This window comes from Balaenoptera ricei, chromosome 14 (assembly GCF_028023285.1).
Source record: "Balaenoptera ricei isolate mBalRic1 chromosome 14, mBalRic1.hap2, whole genome shotgun sequence".
Taxonomy (NCBI): Eukaryota; Metazoa; Chordata; class Mammalia; order Artiodactyla; family Balaenopteridae; genus Balaenoptera; species Balaenoptera ricei.
In genome coordinates, this window is record NC_082652.1 from 20,995,928 (window position 1) to 21,015,717 (window position 19,790).

Genomic DNA, 19,790 nt, shown 5'->3' on the forward strand with positions numbered 1-19,790 from the left:
CCAGATCCAGTTCTTGAAAATCTGGAAATCTGGAGTCCACGCCGTGACTACACTGAAGGACATCTGGAGAGCAGAACGCTGTAGTGAAACACTTTCAACCTCCTATCCCGGACAGCTCATGTTTTGTCACAGAATTTCAAGCTTTGAGTTCCAGTTGTTTTTTTCCTCCTTTCTCCTGAGGAAAGCATCTTATCACCACAGTCTTAACATTCTTTTGAGGTACATCCAGATTTAATTACAAAAGAGCTAAAAGACCAACACATCTTTCTCCAAAACAGTCACTTCTCTGGAATTGAGATCCTTTGTCTCTGCCCTCTAGGTAAAGGGAATAGTCAATTGATTTTTCCCAGATGTTTGTATGAAATAGCAGAACCGGCTAACCCCTAACAAACAAAACACTTAAGTGGGTTTGTGTTTGCTTGCTTAGAACTGTACCACTGGTAAGCACCACTCCACAAATTGAAAATGTTTGAAATCCAAGTGTTCAAACATTTCTATAGTGTTTGCTGGATAATGGCCTGGAATTTGATAAAAGCAGCTGACAATTAACAAAGAAGCAAAAACTGGCATTTTGGCCATTTTAGTAACACACTTGCAAGCAAAGAGAATACAAAGCAGGCCGGTGGTGGGGGGTGGGGGTGGAAAATTAAGGTTTGAAACACTTGCAGTCTACTGATTTTGAGGTTCAGTAGACGTTCTAACAAAACTTTTCAGAGAATGTTAACCTTCAATTAATAAAGACAAACCCCCAAACATCTTCAGGAATTCCATGCCTGGTTCAGTTTGTTCCAGTCAGCCAGCTTGCTAAAAATTCACCTGCACCATTCATTAGCTGGACTTGGCAGCACCATTTAAAAATAAGCCTGCTCACTACCAATCACACAAACTAAGAATATAAAATAGAAGCAAGTAACGGATGGCAGCCATGGTCATGGAAAATGGTCAATGAAACAGAAAAGTAGTCAGGCACCAGAAAATAAAAAGTTGTTGGGCCAAAGATTAAACAGGCTTCTTGATACTAGAGAACACATCCACTCCTACTTTTAGCTGCTTTATATTGGGTGCCACTGTACCATATGCATCAGCCACCTTTCAGGCAACCCATGGTGAAAAGACTCAGAATAGAAGCCAAGCAGTGGAGTGTTGTTACCCCGAATACCCACTATGCATAGAACAGCTCACATATCCCAGGGATTCAAAAGGGGCTTCAAATTGGTTGTGACGGGTCCCAAATGACATCTAGGCCTCAGTTTCCTCCTTGTGGCAAAGGAATTGTGGTTCTTAACTCTTCTGGGTCACAGCCCCCCTCTGAAAACTTGCTGGCGATGGATCCTCATTCCCCTAAAATGCATATTCCCACTAATTTTTGCACACAATTTCAGGGAATTTGGGAATATCCAACTCCAATCCAAGGTTCCCAGGTTCAAAATCCAAGGATTGGACAATTGATAAGTTTTCTTACAACTCAAAAAAAAAAAAAAAATAAAGCCAAGCATTACGAACAATAATCATCCCTTACATTCACCGACGCTTTATAGTTTACAAAGCGCTTTCAATCCCACAAACGTTGATAGAGGAGGAAACTGAGGCGCAGACAAATTACCAAGTGACTTGCCTAAGGTCACTCGGCCAACTGGTGGCTAGGCCCGGAAGCAAACCCAGCTCTTCCGACTCCGGAGCTTGTCTCTCCACCCCGGAGCTGCCGCCAGAGATCCCGCCCCTCACTAGGGCGGCATAAGAAGAAAAAGACAAAGTAGGAAGCCCACCACCAACCATCCCCCAGCCCCCTCCTGCCCGCCCAACTGGGTCCTTGCAGGCCCCGAAGGGTGGCGCCAGGCCTCCAGGCCGGCCCCGGCCACCCCAGCTTCCCCGGCCGCGCCAAATCCCGCCGCCTCCCCGGGAGCGGGGCGGAGCAGCTGCCCGCCGCCGCCGACCACCCGGACGACTCCTCGTCGAATCGCAAACGCATAGGCCGCCGCCCGAGTTCTGCGTACGAGAAGAAAGACGCGGCGCGAGCGCCAACGGCCACCGGGCGCGCGCCGCGGCGGCCGGGCCTGCGCCCCAAGAGCTGGATGCCAGAGCAGGAGAAAGAGCCGCCAACCGATCGCTCGATCGACCGCGCGCCCGCTCCTTCGCCCTACCAGACCGGGGAGGGGGGGAGGGCGCGCCAGGGCTTCTTCGAGTTAGGGGCCTGACTCCCCGGCGACGAGACAAGATGGCTCCTCCGGTCCGTGCAGCTGCTGCCGTCCCGGCTGCGTCGCTCGGCCCGCCCCCGGTACTGTTTCTTTAAATGGCGGAGAGGGTCAAGAAAGCAGGAAGAGAGGCGCGCGCACTCACGTGACAGGGGAGTGCCCGGCTAACAAAATCCGGTCACGTGGAGACACGCTACCCACCTATCAGGAGGCTTCGCATCAGGGCGGGGGCGGGAGGAGGGGCGGCTCTGTGATTGGCCGAGTGCGCCGCGGAGGCCTCGGGGGCTTGGGGCGTCGGGGAGTGTGCGAGGCGGCCTGGCTTGTGTGCACTGGCGGAGACAAAGCGGTGGCTGAGGTGGCAGTGGCGGCAGCGGCAGTGGCGGCGGAGGAGCCCTAAACGCCAAAGTTTGTGGTGCTGAGTCCGGTCACCATCTCATCCAGCGCGGCGCGCGGGCGGCTGGTCTCGCGGCGGCGGCAGCGGCGGAGGCGGAGGCGGCGGCAGCACATGGTTCCAAGAGCGCGCTGCGGTCGTTGGGTTCCAATTCCGTGGGGAGGGACAAAGGCAGCTGTGAGCGCCGGGCAACGCCCGGTCGGGTGGTTCGCTCGCCACTGTCCTCGATCCGGGCCTTGAAAGCTGGGACTAACTCCTCTTCGTGAGGAGGAGACCACGGGACCGAGGCCCAGTCAGGGCCTGAGAGCCTGAGGCCGGTGTCTGAGGGAAGTGGGGGAGGGGCGCGGCCCGCCTGAGTTAATTTGGGCGGGTCATTTCTGTGGCTACTTAGTGGGTCATTGTGAGGTAATTTGACCCACTACCCTGACGAAATTGGGGCACACAGCAAGCTAGGTTTGGTCCGGGCTTTGAAAACAGAAATCGGTCTTCAGCGCTTAGGAGATCTTTCAGTTGGGAGGTGGTGAAGCCGGAACTAACGCCATATGCACTTCATCAACATCGTGGTCACCAGTCTGGGGCTAATTTAAGGATCTTGGGATCATTGATGGCGAAGAGATGGGTGGTTGTCCAGTTTTATGACTGAAGTTGCTAAATTTCCGGATTGGTAAGTTTCCGGATTGGTAAATTTCCTCACAGGAAATTTAGAGGAATAACAACAAAAAAGGCTCGAAGATCATGAAGATGGAGCAGTAATTAAATCGCCAACTCCAGTATCATCTACTCTAGGACCAACCACATTCCACTCCGTGAACTGTCGCAAATTAACGCTGAAGCTCCTTAAGACTACACGTTTATGACGTAGTTCCTTCCAAAATATTACATCATAGTCATTGAGAAGATTAAAAAAAAATGAAAGGAGAAATTGAGTTTTGTTTTAGACATCTTTTTGAATATATCTTGGTTAGATACTAGATAACCTTGTTTAACTAAGGAGCACAGATTTACGAAACCTTTACTGGAAGGAATCCTGAAAAATCTGTTCCATTGTAAGCTTATAGTTCCCAGTTAGTGGGTAAAGAACTGGAGACCTCACTGCACTCATGGCTTTCACAAATTACAGCAGTCTGAACCGAGCTCAGCTAACCTTTGACTATCTACACACAAATTCGTAAGTATCCTATAGGTGCTACTGAGGTCACTGATAACTCGTTGCTTGATACTAATATGGAAATCCTTTTCCCAGAAAATTTTGCATTTTTACTTTTTGGGATGTGTCACTGGATGAGTCTTGAGCTCTGTATGGAAGAACTGAGATCAGTGAAATTTTTGTTGCTAATCCAGAAGAATATGATCTTCCTTTATTGGATCAAAATTTATTTGGTCAAATGCAAACTAGTTCTTTGCAGTCAGTATATTGAGTTGTTTCATTCAAGTGTTTAATAGGAATCCAACAAGTACTGTTCTTTGGATCGCCAAAAGTTGGACTATTCTAGTATCAACTCCTTCTTCTCTTTGGTGACAACAGCCAAAACAGTTGGGTTATAACAAGTCTTTTCCTTCTAAGAAGGAAAAAAGAAAAAAAAAAAACAAATGAAGACGTTTAAATGGCAACTTGTGAGAAGAAATTTTTTCCCCAGAAAACAGTTGGTTTTATTTTTCTGGGAAATTCATCCTCATCCAATATAGTTTTTATATGCTAAGCAGAAAGTGATAATTTGGTTAAACCCGTGATTTAAATAGCCTTTCCCCAAAATGTATGCAAATCATTGAACACATACTGTGTTCATAGTTCTTGAGTTTGTGAGGAGATTACCATCACTCCACATTGGTCTGGAATGTTTTAGGGTTAAACCTTATGCCCACTCTTTTGGAAGTGATGCAGTGGGGGTATAACTATTTAGTTCTTTAGTACATTCATTTGGCACTTTTCAGATGAAGGTAAGTATTTTCTCATTTTGGTACCTGGAGAGGTGGCGAGCAGTTAAATGAATGGCCCAGAGTTCAGAAGAACCACCTTCAGGGTTGAGAACATAGACTTCAGTTATCTAGTAATAGTGCAATAACTTAGCCTTTTACAGGAAAGAACCATATATTTTTGATAACGTCTGTAATTTTTTTTTTTTAATCCAAAATATGTTTATTGGGATGGTTTCCCATTCATCTTGATCCTGGGGGCTTTTAGTGCCGCTTCCGTCTGAAGGAGCATTCTTCCGTAAGCCTTGCTTTTCCTCCTGTAGGCTGGCAGAGGACAGTAGAGCAGCCAACACACAAAACTACTGTTTGTGCATGGCTAAAGATGGTGGTGATTTTATAGCATCCTGGGCATTTCACATCCATGAAATAGGAATTGGGGCTCTGCACCAGGTGCTGCTGCTTGTCTTTCCTCTTCTGGAGAGGGATGAAGGAGATCCTTTGTGAGAGGCATGATCTTGTGGGGAGGCCATCACTGTTGGAAAGGACGTCTGTAATTTTTTTGTTTGCTGTTTTTCCTATCAAGGAAATAAAAATTTTTTGAGTAGTGAAGTGAATTGCCAAATGAGAACCTGGTTTTGTTTTGTTTAGGAAGATTCTTACTGAACTAGAGTGTTTAAGTAGGTATTGCAGAGTCACCTAGGTGAATTCTCAAGCTGTGGATAATGAATCTGAAATCCAGCTAGATAAGGTGTCTGATCAAAGGTTATACCCATCTAGCTCATAGCATAGCCAAGGGCAGTAGTATCCTTTAGTATCCTTTTGTATATTTGAACTGCCACGTTAAGAAGAAGAAGTCGAAGGCCGCTTAGATGTTCACAGATGATTGTGTTTGTTAAATTCAGTTCTGAATTTTGGAATGAGGGACCAAAACAGACTGATATTCTTGGAAGACCATAACGAGAGTTCAGAAACTGGGTTCTTGTTCCAGCTTCCCCAAAGAATTTATTTGATAATGAAATGATAGTAACAACAGTTAATTGCTTCATGCCAGTCACTTTTAAACATGGTCTAAAGTAATCTTTATAGCAGCCCTACTGGAATAAGGGTTATTCCTATCTTGCATTTGAGGAGACTGAGGCTCAAAGAGATTAAGTTACATGCGAAAGGTTACACAGCTGCTAAGTGGCAGATGTAAGGCACCAAGACTGAAGGCAGTAAGATTTATCTGGCCACATGGTTAGTGCTTTTAACCATTAGGCAAGACCTCCTACTGTAGTCAGTTTTACCTTGTTTCCTTGTCTATACAGCAGAGGGTTTACTTACCACTTTAAAAGTTTTCAATTTTAGTTTATCTCGATGAACCTTTTATTTGAGGATTCTGGGATATTTCTATTTCTTTTGCTATTTTATGGTTTTTTAATAGGAGAACAGAGCAAAGGCAAAGAATTGAACCTCAGTTGAGCCACTTGTTTGAAATTGGAGAATTTTCTGGGAATTTGACTTACCGTGTTGAATTGGAACCACTTGCTTGCATAAGCATTTTGAGGGTTGAATGTATCATTTTGGAAGCTCTGGAATTTATTACCTGGATCACACCTTAGAAGTTGTTTACGTCTGAATGTGTCCAGTCCTGCCAGAAGAAAATATGAACCCCAGAACACCTAGATAAGTTTTTGGTTTGTAGCCAGTTTCAGGACCTTTCTTTATTGTGACTCGACTGGAAGTTCATTTCTAGAGGAAACAAATTTTTAATTTTCATAAAATGTGACTTGTTAATCGTAATGGTGGTAGATACATCTCCTCTGGGTTAAATGGTGCAGTGTTACCTTTGGAGAAGGGAGGATTTGCCTTCTGCTTTGTTCTAATTAAAAAAAAAAAAAGACCATTTTAAGGTGTCTGACATCTACAATATTGCCATATTGAATTGTGAAAGAAGTGACCCTTTATCTCCCATTTAGCAGAGTCCAGGATAGAAGAGTAGAAATCAGTGTGGTGCAGTAAAGAGCATGGGCTTGGGAGCCAGCCAAGCTTATGTTTGACTGCTTCCTGGCTGTGGCCTTGGGTAGGTCAACTTACCTGAGCCTCAGTTTTTTCATCTACAAAATGGGGCTAATCTGACAATGTTTATGAGAATTATGTAAAATAATGTTTATAAGGTAATTAAATTACACATGGTTCACAGTAAATATTGAATAGATGGTGACAATTATTTGTTTTATTTATAATATTACCTCATATAAACCAAAAGTTGGTCAGTGTGGTAGCAACTTGCTGTTTGGTGGTAGTCATTAGGCAGATGAATTTTTAATAAATTCTGGAGCATCTGTTGGACATGATAAACCCCTGCCTTAAATTTTTTTTTGTGTGTGTGTGTGTTAGGTCTACAGTAACTGCTGATGGTTTTTCTCTTGATTATATCAGCATTAAGGTTTGAAGCAGGCCTGGGAAATTCTAACATGAAGGTCTTAGGCTAATTTGTTTTAATATTGCATGTTGCTCATATGAAATGATTGAAGTTAGGATTTTTAAATAAAAGTAGTTTTATGCTCTTACTGCTCTTTGGTGGTAGATTTTGTGACTGGTACTAAAATGTTCACAAGTAGTCAAGGGCCAGATACCAGATGTAGCGATGGTAGTGATGTTCCTTTGGCATAAGGGGCATATCTTAAATCACTCTGTATGCAGTATTGCTAAGTGCTCTGATAGAGCAGGGTGCTTAAGTATAAGATGCCTGCTTTCTATGTCTCTTCCTGTCTGCACATTTAATAACTTATTATCTTGAGCATATGATATTTTTGGGTTGTTTTATTGGTATGTGAAGTGAATGTAAAGGAACCTTTCAACTCTATAGAGACCATATATCTTATGATTTATAATCCTGTTGAAATGTGGGTTCACACTCTAACTATATTAAAGCCATTAGAACGTAGAATTGTTGCCCTAGAATTTTTAGCTTTATTTTCTAGCAGTTAAGGCAATTAACTCTTGACATCATATCCAAGAACTAAGCAGAAGCTATCACTGTGTGATGGGGTTATGGATAATCTATGGCTTTAAATTCAGGCTGAATATAAATAGACCATTTTCCTTACATAATGAGTAGATTTACACTTGAATTTGTCACTGGAAATGCTGAGCTGCAAAGCTATTTTGATCGTAGCACAAATGGTATAAAAGCCACAATCAGTTGAAAGTGAAAGAAGTTGTTAAAAATCTTTGTCTTTTTCCAGATGGTTGATCTTTCTTGGATCCCATGCAAAGAATCTTTAGGTCTGTGAAGAAAATAATTTCTTTTGATATTTATACAGATATCTCTATCTCAACTGCCAGCTAGCAATGAGTGCACCTCTTTGAATGTTATTTGAAAAAAAGCGGAGAGCTTACACAGTTGGTACGTTTTAGGTCTTATGAATTTAAGAGATACTTAGAAATTTGGCTTTAGCATTTGTTAGTAGGATCAGTTATTCACTTGGAGGTTTGGAGAAGAATCCGAGTGTTGTCTCTGACCTTAACAACAGTTGTCGCAAAAGGCTCCTTTTATGATGTGTCAGCACACATCACAAAAGCACCCCTTAGCTACATTTTAAAGTATCTGTTAACTTATCTGAAATATGTATTGTGGAACAGCATTGATACTGTGTGGAACAACGAAGACATTTGGAATGTTTTCTTTAGATTCTAAATGTACAAGACACTTTTCTAAACATTGTGTAGAAAGCAGTAAAAACTTAGCCAGAAGTGCTCTTTATGCTTGCCCTTTCGAGATCTTACTGAATTCTAAATGTCTTTAATTTTCATGTGAAACAATCAGAAATATGTATTGGTGAGAAGCAATTGCTGTTTCTGTTTGTGATTTCTTTGCCCTGATGGCAAAGGTATCAGAATTAGTTTTCCAGATTATTGATATGCACCATTGTCACTACCAAAGGCCAGATAATCCCAAAGATTTCTGCATACAAATTGTAGTCTCATTCTTACTAAGATTGTACTCTTGTTTTTTTTTCCAGGAGCTGTATTTCTGATATTCCTTGACTTCAAGTACAAATTCTTTTTGAAATGAGAAATATTGCAGTAGAATTTGTTACTTTACATTTTAGCCTTCAAAATTAAAAAGAAAATTTAGAGTATAGAAAACTAATTCACTTTATAAGTTTCTTAGACAGGAAAACGATTGCTTGAAACCTTGAGAACAAAGATTTACTTTTAACTTATATTACCATCATCAAATCACTTTAATTTTCCAGCTTATTTTTCCCTATGTAATTAGTTGAAGTAATAAGCAGAATATATTTTTGTTTCTTCAATTGATAATTTGAAGAATTTAAGGTGATGATTTTGGAGACAAATTTTTTTTTAATGAGTTTGGTCTTTTATTTATTTATTTAAATTAATTTATTTATTTTTGGCTGCGTTGGGTCTTCGTTGCTGCGCACAGGCTTTCTCTAGTTGTGGCGAGCGGTGGTTACTCCTGGTTGTGGTGCGCGGGTTTCTCATTGTAGTGGCTTCTCTTGTTGTGGAGCATGGATTCTAGGCACGTGGGTTTCAGTAGTTGTGGCTTGCGGGCTCTAGAGTGCAGGCTCAGTAGTTGTGGCCAATGGGCTTATTTGCGACGTGGGATCTTCCTGGACCAGGGCTCGAACCTGTGTCCCCTGCATTGGCAGGTGGATTCTTTTTTTTTTTAATATTTTAAAAATTATTTTTAATTTTATTTATTTATTTTTTAACATCTTTATTGGAGTATAATTGCTTTATAATGGTGTGTTAGTTTCTGCTGTATAACAAAGTGAATCAGCTATACATATATATATATCCCCATATCTCTTCCCTCTTGTGTCTCCCTCCCTCTCACCCTCCCTATCCCATCCCTCTAGGTGGTCACAAAGCACCGAGCTGATCTCCCTGTGCTATGCGGCTGCTTCCTGCCAGCTATTGGTTTTACATTTGGTAGTGTATATATGTCCATGCCACTCTCTCGGTTTGTCCCAGCTTACCCTTCCCCCTCCCCGTGTTCAAGTCCATTCTCTGTAGGTCTGTGTCTTTAGTCCCGTCCTGCCCCTAGGTTCTTCATGACCATTTTTTTTTTTTTTTTTAGATTCTGTATATATGTGTTAGCATGCGGTATTTGTTTTTCTCTTTCTGACTGACTTCACTCTGTATGACAGACTTCAGGTCCATCCACCTCACTACAAATAACTCAGTTTCATTTCTTTTTATGGCTGAGTAATATTCCATTGTATATATGTGCCACATCTTCTTTATCCATTCATCTGTCAGTGGACACTTAGGTTGCTTCCGTGTCCTGGCTGTTGTAAATAGAGCTGCAGTGAACATTGTGGTACATGACTCTTTTTGAATTATGGTTTTCTCAGGGTATATGCCCAGTAGTGGGATTGCTGGGTCGTGTGGTAGTTCTATTTTTAGTTTTTTAAGGAACCTCCATACTGTTCTCCGTAGTGGCTGTATCAATTTACATTCCCACCAACAGTACAAGAGGGTTCCCTTTTCTCCACACCCTCTCCAGCATTTATTGTTTGTAGATTTTTGGATGACGGCCATTCTCGCTGGTGTGAGGTGATACCTCATTGTAATTTTGATTTGCATTTCTCTAATGATTAATGATGTTGAGCATCCTTTCATGTGTTTGTTGGTAATCTGTATATCTTCTTTGGAGAAATGTCTATTTAGGTCTTCTGCCCATTTTTGGATTGGGTTGTTTGTTTTTTTGATATTGAGCTGCATGAGCTGCTTGTAAATTTTGGAGATTAATCCTTTGTCAGTTGCTTCATTTGCAAATATTTTCTCCCATTCTGAGGGTTGTCTTTTCATCTTGTTTATGGTTTCCTTTGCTGTGCAAAAGCTTTTGAGTTTCATTAGGTCCCATTTGTTTATTTTTGTTTTTATTTCCATTTCTGTAGGAGGTGGGTCAAAAAGGATCTTGCTGTGATTTATGTCATAGAGTGTTCTGGCAGGTGGATTCTTAACCACTGCGCCACCAGAGAAGCCCTTGGAGACAAATTTTTAAAATAAATAAAGATATGGATGTTTCTTGCAGGTGTACACTTTTCCTTGCAAAATTGTGGGGTTTTTTTTTTCATGTAAAATAATTAAGAATTGGATTTTAGTCAGAAGAATTTGAGGTCTGTTAGGGGACTTGGAGATAAAATTTCTACATTTTGTTAATACATCATGGTACTGCCTTTGGATCAGCAACAGATATATTCACTGATCTCATGGGAAAAAGTTCTTCCTAAAATTCCAAGAACTGGTAGTTTTAATTAAAAATTTGCATTTGTAAAAATTTGAAGATTTACTTGAGAAAAAAACCAGTGTTCCTGGACACTTGAAATTTGGGTATTTATTTTATAAACAAGCGTTTTACAATTTGTTTTGAACAATGTAGTAAGTGCTCATAGATCCTAGACACTGCTTATTTAGTATTGGTATATTTCATTCTCAATTTTTAGAAATTTTCACTTTATTGGCTGAAACTTTACATACAAAAAAATCAACTGGAATAACATGGTTATTTTTGAAAAATTGATGATGGTAATATGTGGGTTAATGCTTTTATATTTTCTTTAATCAAAAGTCAGAGTTTCAGGACTCCCCTGGCGGTCCAGTGGTTAAGTCTCTGCACTTCCACTGCAGGGGGCACAGGTTCCATCCCTGGTCAAGGAACTAGGGTCCCACATGCCACAAGGTGCGGCCAAAGAAAAAAAATGTCAGAGTTTCTAGGTGGTTCTAGGTAGACACATCTATTTTTATATCTAACGAGGACTATTATGGGAAATAGCACAAATTAAAGACGGTGTAAATGGAGGAAGAAATGTAAGGAGACATCTTACACATAAATATCATCTTTATTGAGTTCTGAATAACATGGTAATTGTGAATTTATCCCACTCACATTTTGAGCAGCCTCCTAGAGGAGGAGATGACTATTGGCTACCCTCCTTGAAAGGGCTAACTTGAACAAGGGCCCTAGGAGACCACACCAAGCCCTTATCCTCTTAGGATAAGGAGGAATTGTTTAAGAGGGTCTTGGATTCCTTTCTTTAATGTGGAGAAAGTTTTGTTTTTGGCCAAAATCAGGGAATGTCAAGAAATGGATTATTTTCTTTCTCCCCACTTTCAAATGGAGTATTTTTGCTTATAAATTGCACAAAACTGAATGGGTTTTCACCAGTAAATCACACAAAGGTATTGGTAAAGCTGAATGCTAGCAATTTGTCCATTGAGAATTCTTAAAAGATATGCAGAAACTGACAGCTGGTTAAGGCAATGAAAAATGAAATACAGGCATTTTTCAGGGTAGAATACGAATAGTGAAAAACACTGTTTTAGCAGTAGTACACATAGGAATCTTTGAATGTTTTAGAGTGGGTTCCCCTACTCAAAATAGTAAGAATAAACATTTTTGAGTAGATAGCAGGACTTGACAGGTTAACACTTGAGGACTACTAGTGAGCTCTGGAAAGACTTGAATTGAGGGGAAATTTAAACTTCAATAATGTAAATTGATGATGCAAATGACAATTTTAGGTGTTTTATTTCCAAAAACTTTTAAATATTTTATAACCTTGACTTTTTATTAGGAATCATAGTTTAATTCCATAATTCTTTTCCTGACTCTCAATATTTATCATTTCAGAACCACTCATGAATTCTTGTTTGGTGCTCTTGCTGAACTAGTTGATAATGCAAGGTATGTAGTCTTCAGGCATACAGTCTCTGCTTGAAAACTTTTTGGGTCGTGTGACCTTTGCTCTCTGAAGACTTGGGAGAAAGGCAAATTCTGTTGCAAGCGCGACTCATTCCTAAGAAGCCTCTTACCCAAAAAGTATTTTTAATAGCACATTTGTTGATACCTTAATTCATTCATTGCTGTGCTCCAGCCTAAAAATAGTGAATTTATGACCTCCAAAGCTACCTTCCCTTGTGTATTAGAGCAAGATAATTGTAGTGAAACACAGGGAATTAAGATAAAAAATTAGTTATCTAATTACTAGGACAGACAAGCTCTGTTTTAATTTGTGCTACCAGGACAGTACACTGTCTAATGTCTTTAAAATTATGTCAGAGTTCTGTGTCTTCCCAAAATGTATAATCAGCTCTCTGTATCTGCAAGTTCTGCATCTGTGATTCAATGAACCATGATCGAAAGTATTTGAAAGTTCCAGAAAGTTCCAAAAAAGCAAAACTTGAATTTGTTGCATGCTGGCAACTATTTACATAGCATTTACATTGTATTAGTTATCATAAGTAGCCTAGAGATGATTTTAAGTAGACGTGAGGATGTGCATAGGTTATATGCAAGTACTATACTATTTTATATAAGGGAGTTGAGCATCTGCAGATTTTGGTATTCCTGGGTGGTCCTGGAACCAATCCCCTGCAGATACTGTGGAGTGACTGTATTTTATTGTCAGATGACTCAGGTTGATCAAAGCATCTTCCATTGTTAGCAACTGTGCTTAGAAGAAATCATTCTTTAGCACTGTGTTATACTGAACTCTTAGTGATAGAAGCCTATAAATGTTACTGAGCAAGACTGAAAAGTTTGGGTTGGTTCAGAGATAAATAGCAAAGTCCAAATCAAAAGTCTGTTTATAATTATATCACTAAAATATTATCTCAGTGTTGTTTCTGAGTGCAAACATAAAATTCAGACACGGCGTTTATTGACCAAGTGTTGATGACTAATGAAGGAAGAAGAGGATAAGAGTGGACAGAAGTACTTTCTAAACAGACCTCCAGTTAATGACATAATGATAATTATGTCTGCCTATGTCCATGCTATAAACCTATACTATTATTACTTTTATTGTTATTATTCACTGGACTGCTCATGGAAGTGTGCTGGTTAACAAGTTGTTTAACTAGAAAGCTCCCATTTTCAGTGTTTTCAATTATTTTAATCCTGGTTGACTTATAATTTTTATATTCAATTAAAAAATGTTGTAGCTTAATGGAACTGTGTTTGAATTTCTCACTTGTTAGTTTAGTGAGACTGTAGTGTGTTTTGTCAGACTGCTTTTTTGTATATCATACGGTGAACTGGAGATTGTCTGGGAGTGTATGTTCCTGCTCATGCACACATTTTGCCAATCTCTTTTATTTTTGAAAACGTTTTTATGTCTTTGAGAATAGGCACATGTAGAGTTATATGGATTTGAGTGGATTTTTCACATTTAAAACCAATGAAACTCTGTGCCTCATTTTCCTTGTCTACAGTTGGCAGAATTGGACTAGATTACTTTCAAGCCTTTATGGAAGACTTCATTGATGACTGAACTTTTATTTCAGCTGATGGCTGGAGTCTAGTGGGCTGTCCCAACTTCCTTTCAAGTTTAGGGAGGATAAGATTATGGGCTCATGAATCAGTCTGCTGACTATAGTGTGTATACCATGAGACCTGATTTTTCTTAGGCTTTGTGGCAGGTTATTGTTTTCTTTTTTCCTCAAATCTTGGTGAGAAGAAAAAATGGACAAGTTATTGGAACATTGTTTATGATTGCAATCAAATGAGTGATTGGAGTCATTTCCTAGTGTGTAAAAGAAATGTTCTTTTTTATCCTCTAAAAAAGGATAAAACATTTTTTAGATGTTTTTAAACATCTAAAAAATGTTCTTTTTAGATGTTTTCACTGTGAAATTTTTATTAAAAAAGTGTGTCTAGGTCCTGTGTATCCTGTGATTATTTTAAATAATTTGGAGCTCCAGAAGTGTTTCATAGACATGTAAGGAAAATTGTGTTACCAAATGTAAAAGTATATCTTTAATGTATATAGAATTTCTTTATGACTTCCTGAAGATAGATTCAAAATAGTATGTATCCCCCTCAAAATATTGTGCAGCTTGACGGTTGATATTTTCATATTCTCATTTGAATCTTGATTTTTTTTTTTCTTTTAACTTTGCAGAGATGCTGATGCCACCAGAATCGATATTTATGCAGGTAAGACAGACATCAGTCCTTTCTTCTAATGCCCAGTTCCCGAAAGCATTTATCGCTGTGCCTAAGAAGAAATGAGTGGGAAAAAACTGGTTTTTGGAGCGTGGGTAGACAGCCTGATTACTCCAGGTCTTAGGGAGAAACAGGGCAGCCCTGGTCAGGCATGTAATAGAAATCAAGAATATTGGTGTAAAGGAACTAACACGGGGTGCCCAGATCTATAGATCTATTTAAATAAATCCACTAGGAGATTTATGGGGGTGATGGGGAGTGAAATGACCAAGTACCACTCATTGTCCTGATTGGAGTTAGCAGGTGACCAGGTTTGTGGTTCCTGCAGCCAAAGAGAGATCTTGTTGAAGGCCATTTTCTCCCTCTGCAGCCTTGGTGAGGACAAGTCCCAACTTGGAGAGTTGCTGGTGTTAGTTGTATAAAACAGTTGTGTAACCAGGTTGACACTGAGGTCTGCAGAGATGTTCTCAGGCAGAGAAGTCATGTAGGAAGAAGGGCTGCTTTGCTTCGAATTTAAAGATATTGACAGCGTCTACTATTTTTGCCTAATTGGCTCTGCTCTTCGGCAGTAAGATCCTTTTTTTTTTAATGGAGTGGGTACAACAGTGGAAGAAATCTTAGTCATTATTATTTATGTATTTATTATTTGATAAGTAGCTTGCTTTTTGCCTGTTCAGTGTTTGTACCAGCACATTTTTTGGTCATTTGAGTGCTAAAAATTTGGAAGTGGAACAGAGGAAGACGGCTTTTAAATCCAATTTGGGTAGCATTGTCTAGCCTTTGAGAAAACTTGAGTGTTTTTATGGGAATATATGGTTATCAAATAATCCCTCTTTTTCTTCACAGACCTGTTTGATAAATGGGGATAATCACACAATAGGAAGTAATTCTTAGAATTTCCAATGCCATATAATTATAAAGAATCTCCCCAGATATGAATTTCTTATGCCTTTCTTTGGAGCAAAGAAAATATTCAGAACAGCTAAAAAGTCAGCTATACTGCTTAAATTCTAAAAGCCTTCTGTTCAGAAGGCTCTGCCAAAGTGGTGAAAATAAGACTACTTTTATTTTTAGAAGAAAATAACAGGAAAAGGGGGCATAGCAGCAGAATGTTAGAAGATGGTTACTAAACCCTCAGGCCAGATGGAGGCATCATTCCCAAGCCACAGTATGTCTTACATCCCAATGTGCTTTAGTGAGGAGTAGTAACCACTACCTCTGAAAGAAATGGTGGCTGTTTTAATCATTGCACAGATGGCAAAGCAGAGAATGGGCCTCCACTCCAAGTGATGTTGAAGGGACAAATCATCATAGCCAAATCTATTTGGAAGAAGCTTTTTTTTATTTTGGCCGAGCCACGCAGCCTGTGGGAGTTTAGTTCCCAGACCAGGGATCGAATCGGAGGCCCCAGCAGTGAGAGCGCCTAACCACTGGACCACCAGGGAATTACTGGAAGAAGCTTTTTAAAAGAGATCATCCCTGCTCCTTCTTACCACCTTTGGTGGGTGAATTTCAGCAAGGAAATTTAGTGCTTTACACTTAGAATGCAGCAGAACAAACAGTTGGATTTCAATTTAAATGAAAAGGGCCCAGTGTGCATTTATTCTGTGCTCATGTTACTGCTGTTGTGTTTTGGGAGGAGTCCAGAGAGCATGAGATGGGGCCTTAGCTAAATTCTCATTAGAGAACTTAGTCGCTAATTGGAGAGACAGTTAGCACTCTACAGATGATTAGAGAACAATAACTTGATCTTGAGGGAACTGTCAAGGTAGTTAAGGATTAAATGGTGTGATAGAAGCACTAAGCACTATAGCATTTTGGAAAAAGACTTGATTTACTCTCAAGTACCTTGAGATTGGTAATCTTGACTGAGGTGCCCCTAACTTCACACTTTTCTACCTCAGTGCCATATTAACACATTCAACAGGAGGAATAAAAGCAACCTCATTTTACAAGTAGAATAATAGAATTAGTAGTATAAAGTTTTTGTTCTTACTATATCGGGGAAAGTATCTTCCTGTCTCCCATTCTGAAACTAGATTGATAACTGAACTCGGAAATCTCCCCAGACATCAGATGTAGTTTGAATTCGCCACACATTCACATTGTAATTTAAAGAAGGGTGAGAAAGGAACCAGACTCCCGTACCCAAAGCATTCCTGTTAGATGGGGCCAGACCATAACGTGCCTGTCAGAAGTAGACTGTGTTTTTATTGATTTTCTAGACTTCTTGGATAGGGACTGCCATGCCTCAAAGAAAGATCCCTTTTATGATGCCAGGTCAATGGTTAGTAAATAGAAAATTAGAGCAAATGGAGCTGAAACGAATACTGCTCAAACACATTACAAAGTACGAGGAACTTGAGTGTCGTTCTGTTACAGCCTCTGCTGAGGACAGCATCATTTTATCACCTCTGACTTTTGACTTATAGCTCCATCTCACATCTCCTTTCCAGCTTCTTTCTTTTTCCTGTTCTCCCCAATGGGAGTTGGATGGTGGAACGTTGGGCTAACTTGGAGAAGCCAGACTTGGTCATGTTGGGGGAAACTTAGATATGCAGCCTTCCACACTGGGTCTGTGATTGTACATAGCTGCTACCAGGGCTTGAAGCACAACTGCAAAGAAGGTAGTTTGGCTTTGCCCTCCTTGTCTTGCTTCTGAGATGCATGCTGGGACGGGGAGGCAGACAACCTCCAGCTGCCTAGACTCCCCTCTGTCCAGAACTCCCCCATCTTCATAAAAATCCTTTGCTTAGAGGCTTTAGATAGCACTCAATTGACTGACTAAAGTGAATAGAATGTGTTAGGAATGCATCTCTAACTGCTGGAATGTCTGGGGAGATAGGTTCGAGCAGAGAGGCCTTCTAGTTCTTGCTAGCTCTAGCTCTCTGCTTCTAAAAGAGTGGTCCAGTGGTGGACAGTATTGGCATCACCTGGGAGCTTGTTAGAAATGCAAATTCTCAGGTACCACCTCCAACCCACACTACTAGACTCTGCAGGGTGGAGCCCCGAATCTGTATTTTAACAGGCTCTTCAGGTGATCCTTATGCACACTGCCTTTGCTCTAGCTGACACTCAGTCTCCTGCTTAAACCCTCCTGCTTACTGATCTGCTACAGGGAGTAGCATCCTATGGACTGTACGCTCCCTGAAGGCAGTGATCACATCCGCATTGTTCTTGGCTATTATCTTCATCACAGAGCCAGGCACATCCGAATAACTGAGTGATTGGGATAAGCATTTTAGTCAAGTGAAGATGCCATACTGCCTCCTTACAGAGTTGAAGGAGTTACTGCTGTGTCAGCTAGTCTGTTTTGGCCCTGAGGCAGCTGCTTACAGGCTGTTGGTCACTGTGTGGCCAGGAGGACCCTCCATAGGTGGGTCTCTTACTCTCCTAAACATATGAAAAAGCTTTAAAATGAAGTCCTTGGGCATGAAAGGGTTCTCAGACCCACTGTTAAGTGATGATTGTGTGTTAAAACAGCCTGTGTGGACTTCCCTGGTGGCACAGTGGTTAAGAATCCGCCTGCCAATGCAGGGCACACGGGTTCAAGCTCTGGTCTGGGAAGATCCCACATGCCGTGGAGCAACTGAGCCCGTGCACCACAACTACTGAGCCTGTGCTCTAGAGCCTGCGAGCCACAACTACCGAGCCCGTGTGCCACAACTACTGAAGCCCGTGCGCCTTGAGCCTATGCTCCACAACAAGAGAAGCCACTGCAATGAGAAGCCTGCACACCGCAGCGAAGAGTAGCCCCCGCTTGCTGCAACTAGAGAAGGCCCGCGCGCAGCAACGAAGACCCAACACAGCCAGACATGAATAAATTAAAAAAAAAAAAAAGCATCAAAATTAAAAAAAAAGAAAAACAGCCCGTGAGTCCTGTTCTACCAAACATAAGGACCTAGAAGTAATTCCTAGGTAGTGTTCAAGAAATGCCAGTAATCAATCCTTGGAGATTTTTCAGATACACTTGGCTTGAACCAATTTCTAGATTCCAAAGCAGAGTCTTCATGTACGTTTTATGGCTAAAGCATACAGCAAATGGCTCTTGGCTAGATTTAGAACACTTCCTTTACCACGCTCTGTTCCTGACCCAGTTTGAGTCTCCATATGACACTTTGCTTCCTCCAGAAGAAAACTTTGAGGAATTTTTGCACCTTTTTTGCTCTTGCTTTTGCTTACTAGATCTTATTTGGGTTCTCCAGACTGATAAAAGGCACTGCCATGGGAAAAATTCTCTTATCTACCCGTAGTACTTCCAAGAAGGTCCTTATTCTCGAACTTTCAGGAAGCACCTGTGATTAATGTTTCAGCAAAGTTCAGCTTCCTGAACATTGAATGATACTTGAAAATCTCTGTGGCTTATAGTACTTCTGAAATAGCATTTTAAATTACATTAACTAATTTAAATTACATTAACTAATTTGGCACGGATTGGTCCATTTAACAGAGGTGGTTATGACTTACTTGAATATTTAGCTTGAGGGGAGGACAAAGAGCATTTTAAACTGAGGTTCCACTGCTTAGGTAGTTGGGTGAAGTTGGTGAACTGCAGCTTGGGGGAGACAAAAATGTCCTCAATTAGGGAATAGACTCCAAGGCAGCCTTGGGCTTATCCCTATAGTACCTTAAACTGACCTTCTTCCTTTTTAGTACAAACGCTCTCCTGATTCCAAGGCCTGTGCTCTTCCTCCTTTGCCTGCCTAGTCCTCATCACTGGGGTCAAAAGTCACCTTGGAAACTCTAGTTTGGTCCCCTTCCCTATTTGGGAATCTCTTCTCCAGTGTTTCTGACGTGCTTGGACCCAGACTGCTCTGAGTGACCACTTGCTGCTGTAGAGACAGCTGCTGAAGGAAGGGGTTCTTCTAGCCACTGGAATGGCACCCTTAGTCTCATGCATTTCCTTCCTGTCGGCCAGGACACCCTGCCACACACAGCTGCTCTGTCGCTTACTGTCGAAGGACTGTTCCTCCCTCCAGTCGAGCAGGTCCAGTTGGAAACCAGGCAGCTCTCACTACACTCTGTGCCATCTCACTTCTGGGATGGGGAGCTATTTGAAGGACCCATAGCAAGGAGGGGATGTGACGATGAATACTGATGGCTCAGAAACTATGGTTGGCCTGGGGATAGTCACATACTGACTCAGTAATTCACCTTCTAGATAGCAGCTGCCACCACTGTGTCCGTAGCCTGTCTGGCTCGATCACTTTATCTGAAGGCTACCCCAAACTTAACCCACAAACGAGGTGCCCTGTTGAATTTGAGCACTGTTGATGAGGTACAGCATGTAATAGTTGGAGTACTTTAGTGTCCACAGCAGGAGGCA

At 41.1% G+C, this 19,790-nt stretch overlaps 2 protein-coding genes and 1 pseudogene across 6 annotated transcripts in view; 1 reads left to right on the forward strand and 2 right to left on the reverse strand.

The window, feature by feature from the left end:
* Positions 1–5: 5 nt before the first annotated feature.
* Positions 6–3,142, reverse strand: TUG1 (taurine up-regulated 1). Its single transcript, XM_059895233.1, has 4 exons — positions 3,121–3,142; positions 2,622–2,904; positions 2,394–2,521; positions 6–2,185 (listed from the first exon to the last, which is right to left on the reverse strand). The coding sequence occupies exons 1-4, from the start codon at positions 3,140–3,142 to the stop codon at positions 1,725–1,727; spliced, it is 894 nt and encodes a 297-aa protein (XP_059751216.1). The 3' UTR covers positions 6–1,724.
* The window catches only part of MORC2 (MORC family CW-type zinc finger 2), a 43,258-nt gene continuing 25,954 nt past the window's right edge, over positions 2,487–19,790 (forward strand). For all 5 annotated transcript variants that reach the window (XR_009497333.1, XM_059895134.1, XM_059895136.1 and 2 more), the window contains exons 1-3: positions 2,487–3,751; positions 12,149–12,202; positions 14,421–14,455. Coding sequence is in view for 4 of the 5 variants with exons in the window: in XM_059895134.1 (XP_059751117.1) it covers positions 3,684–3,751; positions 12,149–12,202; positions 14,421–14,455 (157 nt within the window). In the remaining variant the exon portion in view is untranslated. The remainder of the gene's footprint in view (positions 3,752–12,148; positions 12,203–14,420; positions 14,456–19,790) is intronic.
* Positions 4,762–5,008, reverse strand: LOC132347450 (small ribosomal subunit protein eS27-like; annotated as a pseudogene).

Excerpts from the sequence above, each read along its gene's own strand:
- TUG1 (XM_059895233.1), bottom strand. The coding sequence starts at position 3,142 with ATGTTGATGAAGTGCATATGGC. Across the intron at positions 2,905-3,120 it reads GTTGATGAAGTGCATATGGC|ACACCGGCCTCAGGCTCTCA; the intron begins GTTAGTTCCGGC and ends CACTTCCCTCAG. Across the intron at positions 2,522-2,621 it reads GCGCCGCGCTGGATGAGATG|TGCACACAAGCCAGGCCGCC; the intron begins GTGACCGGACTC and ends TGTCTCCGCCAG.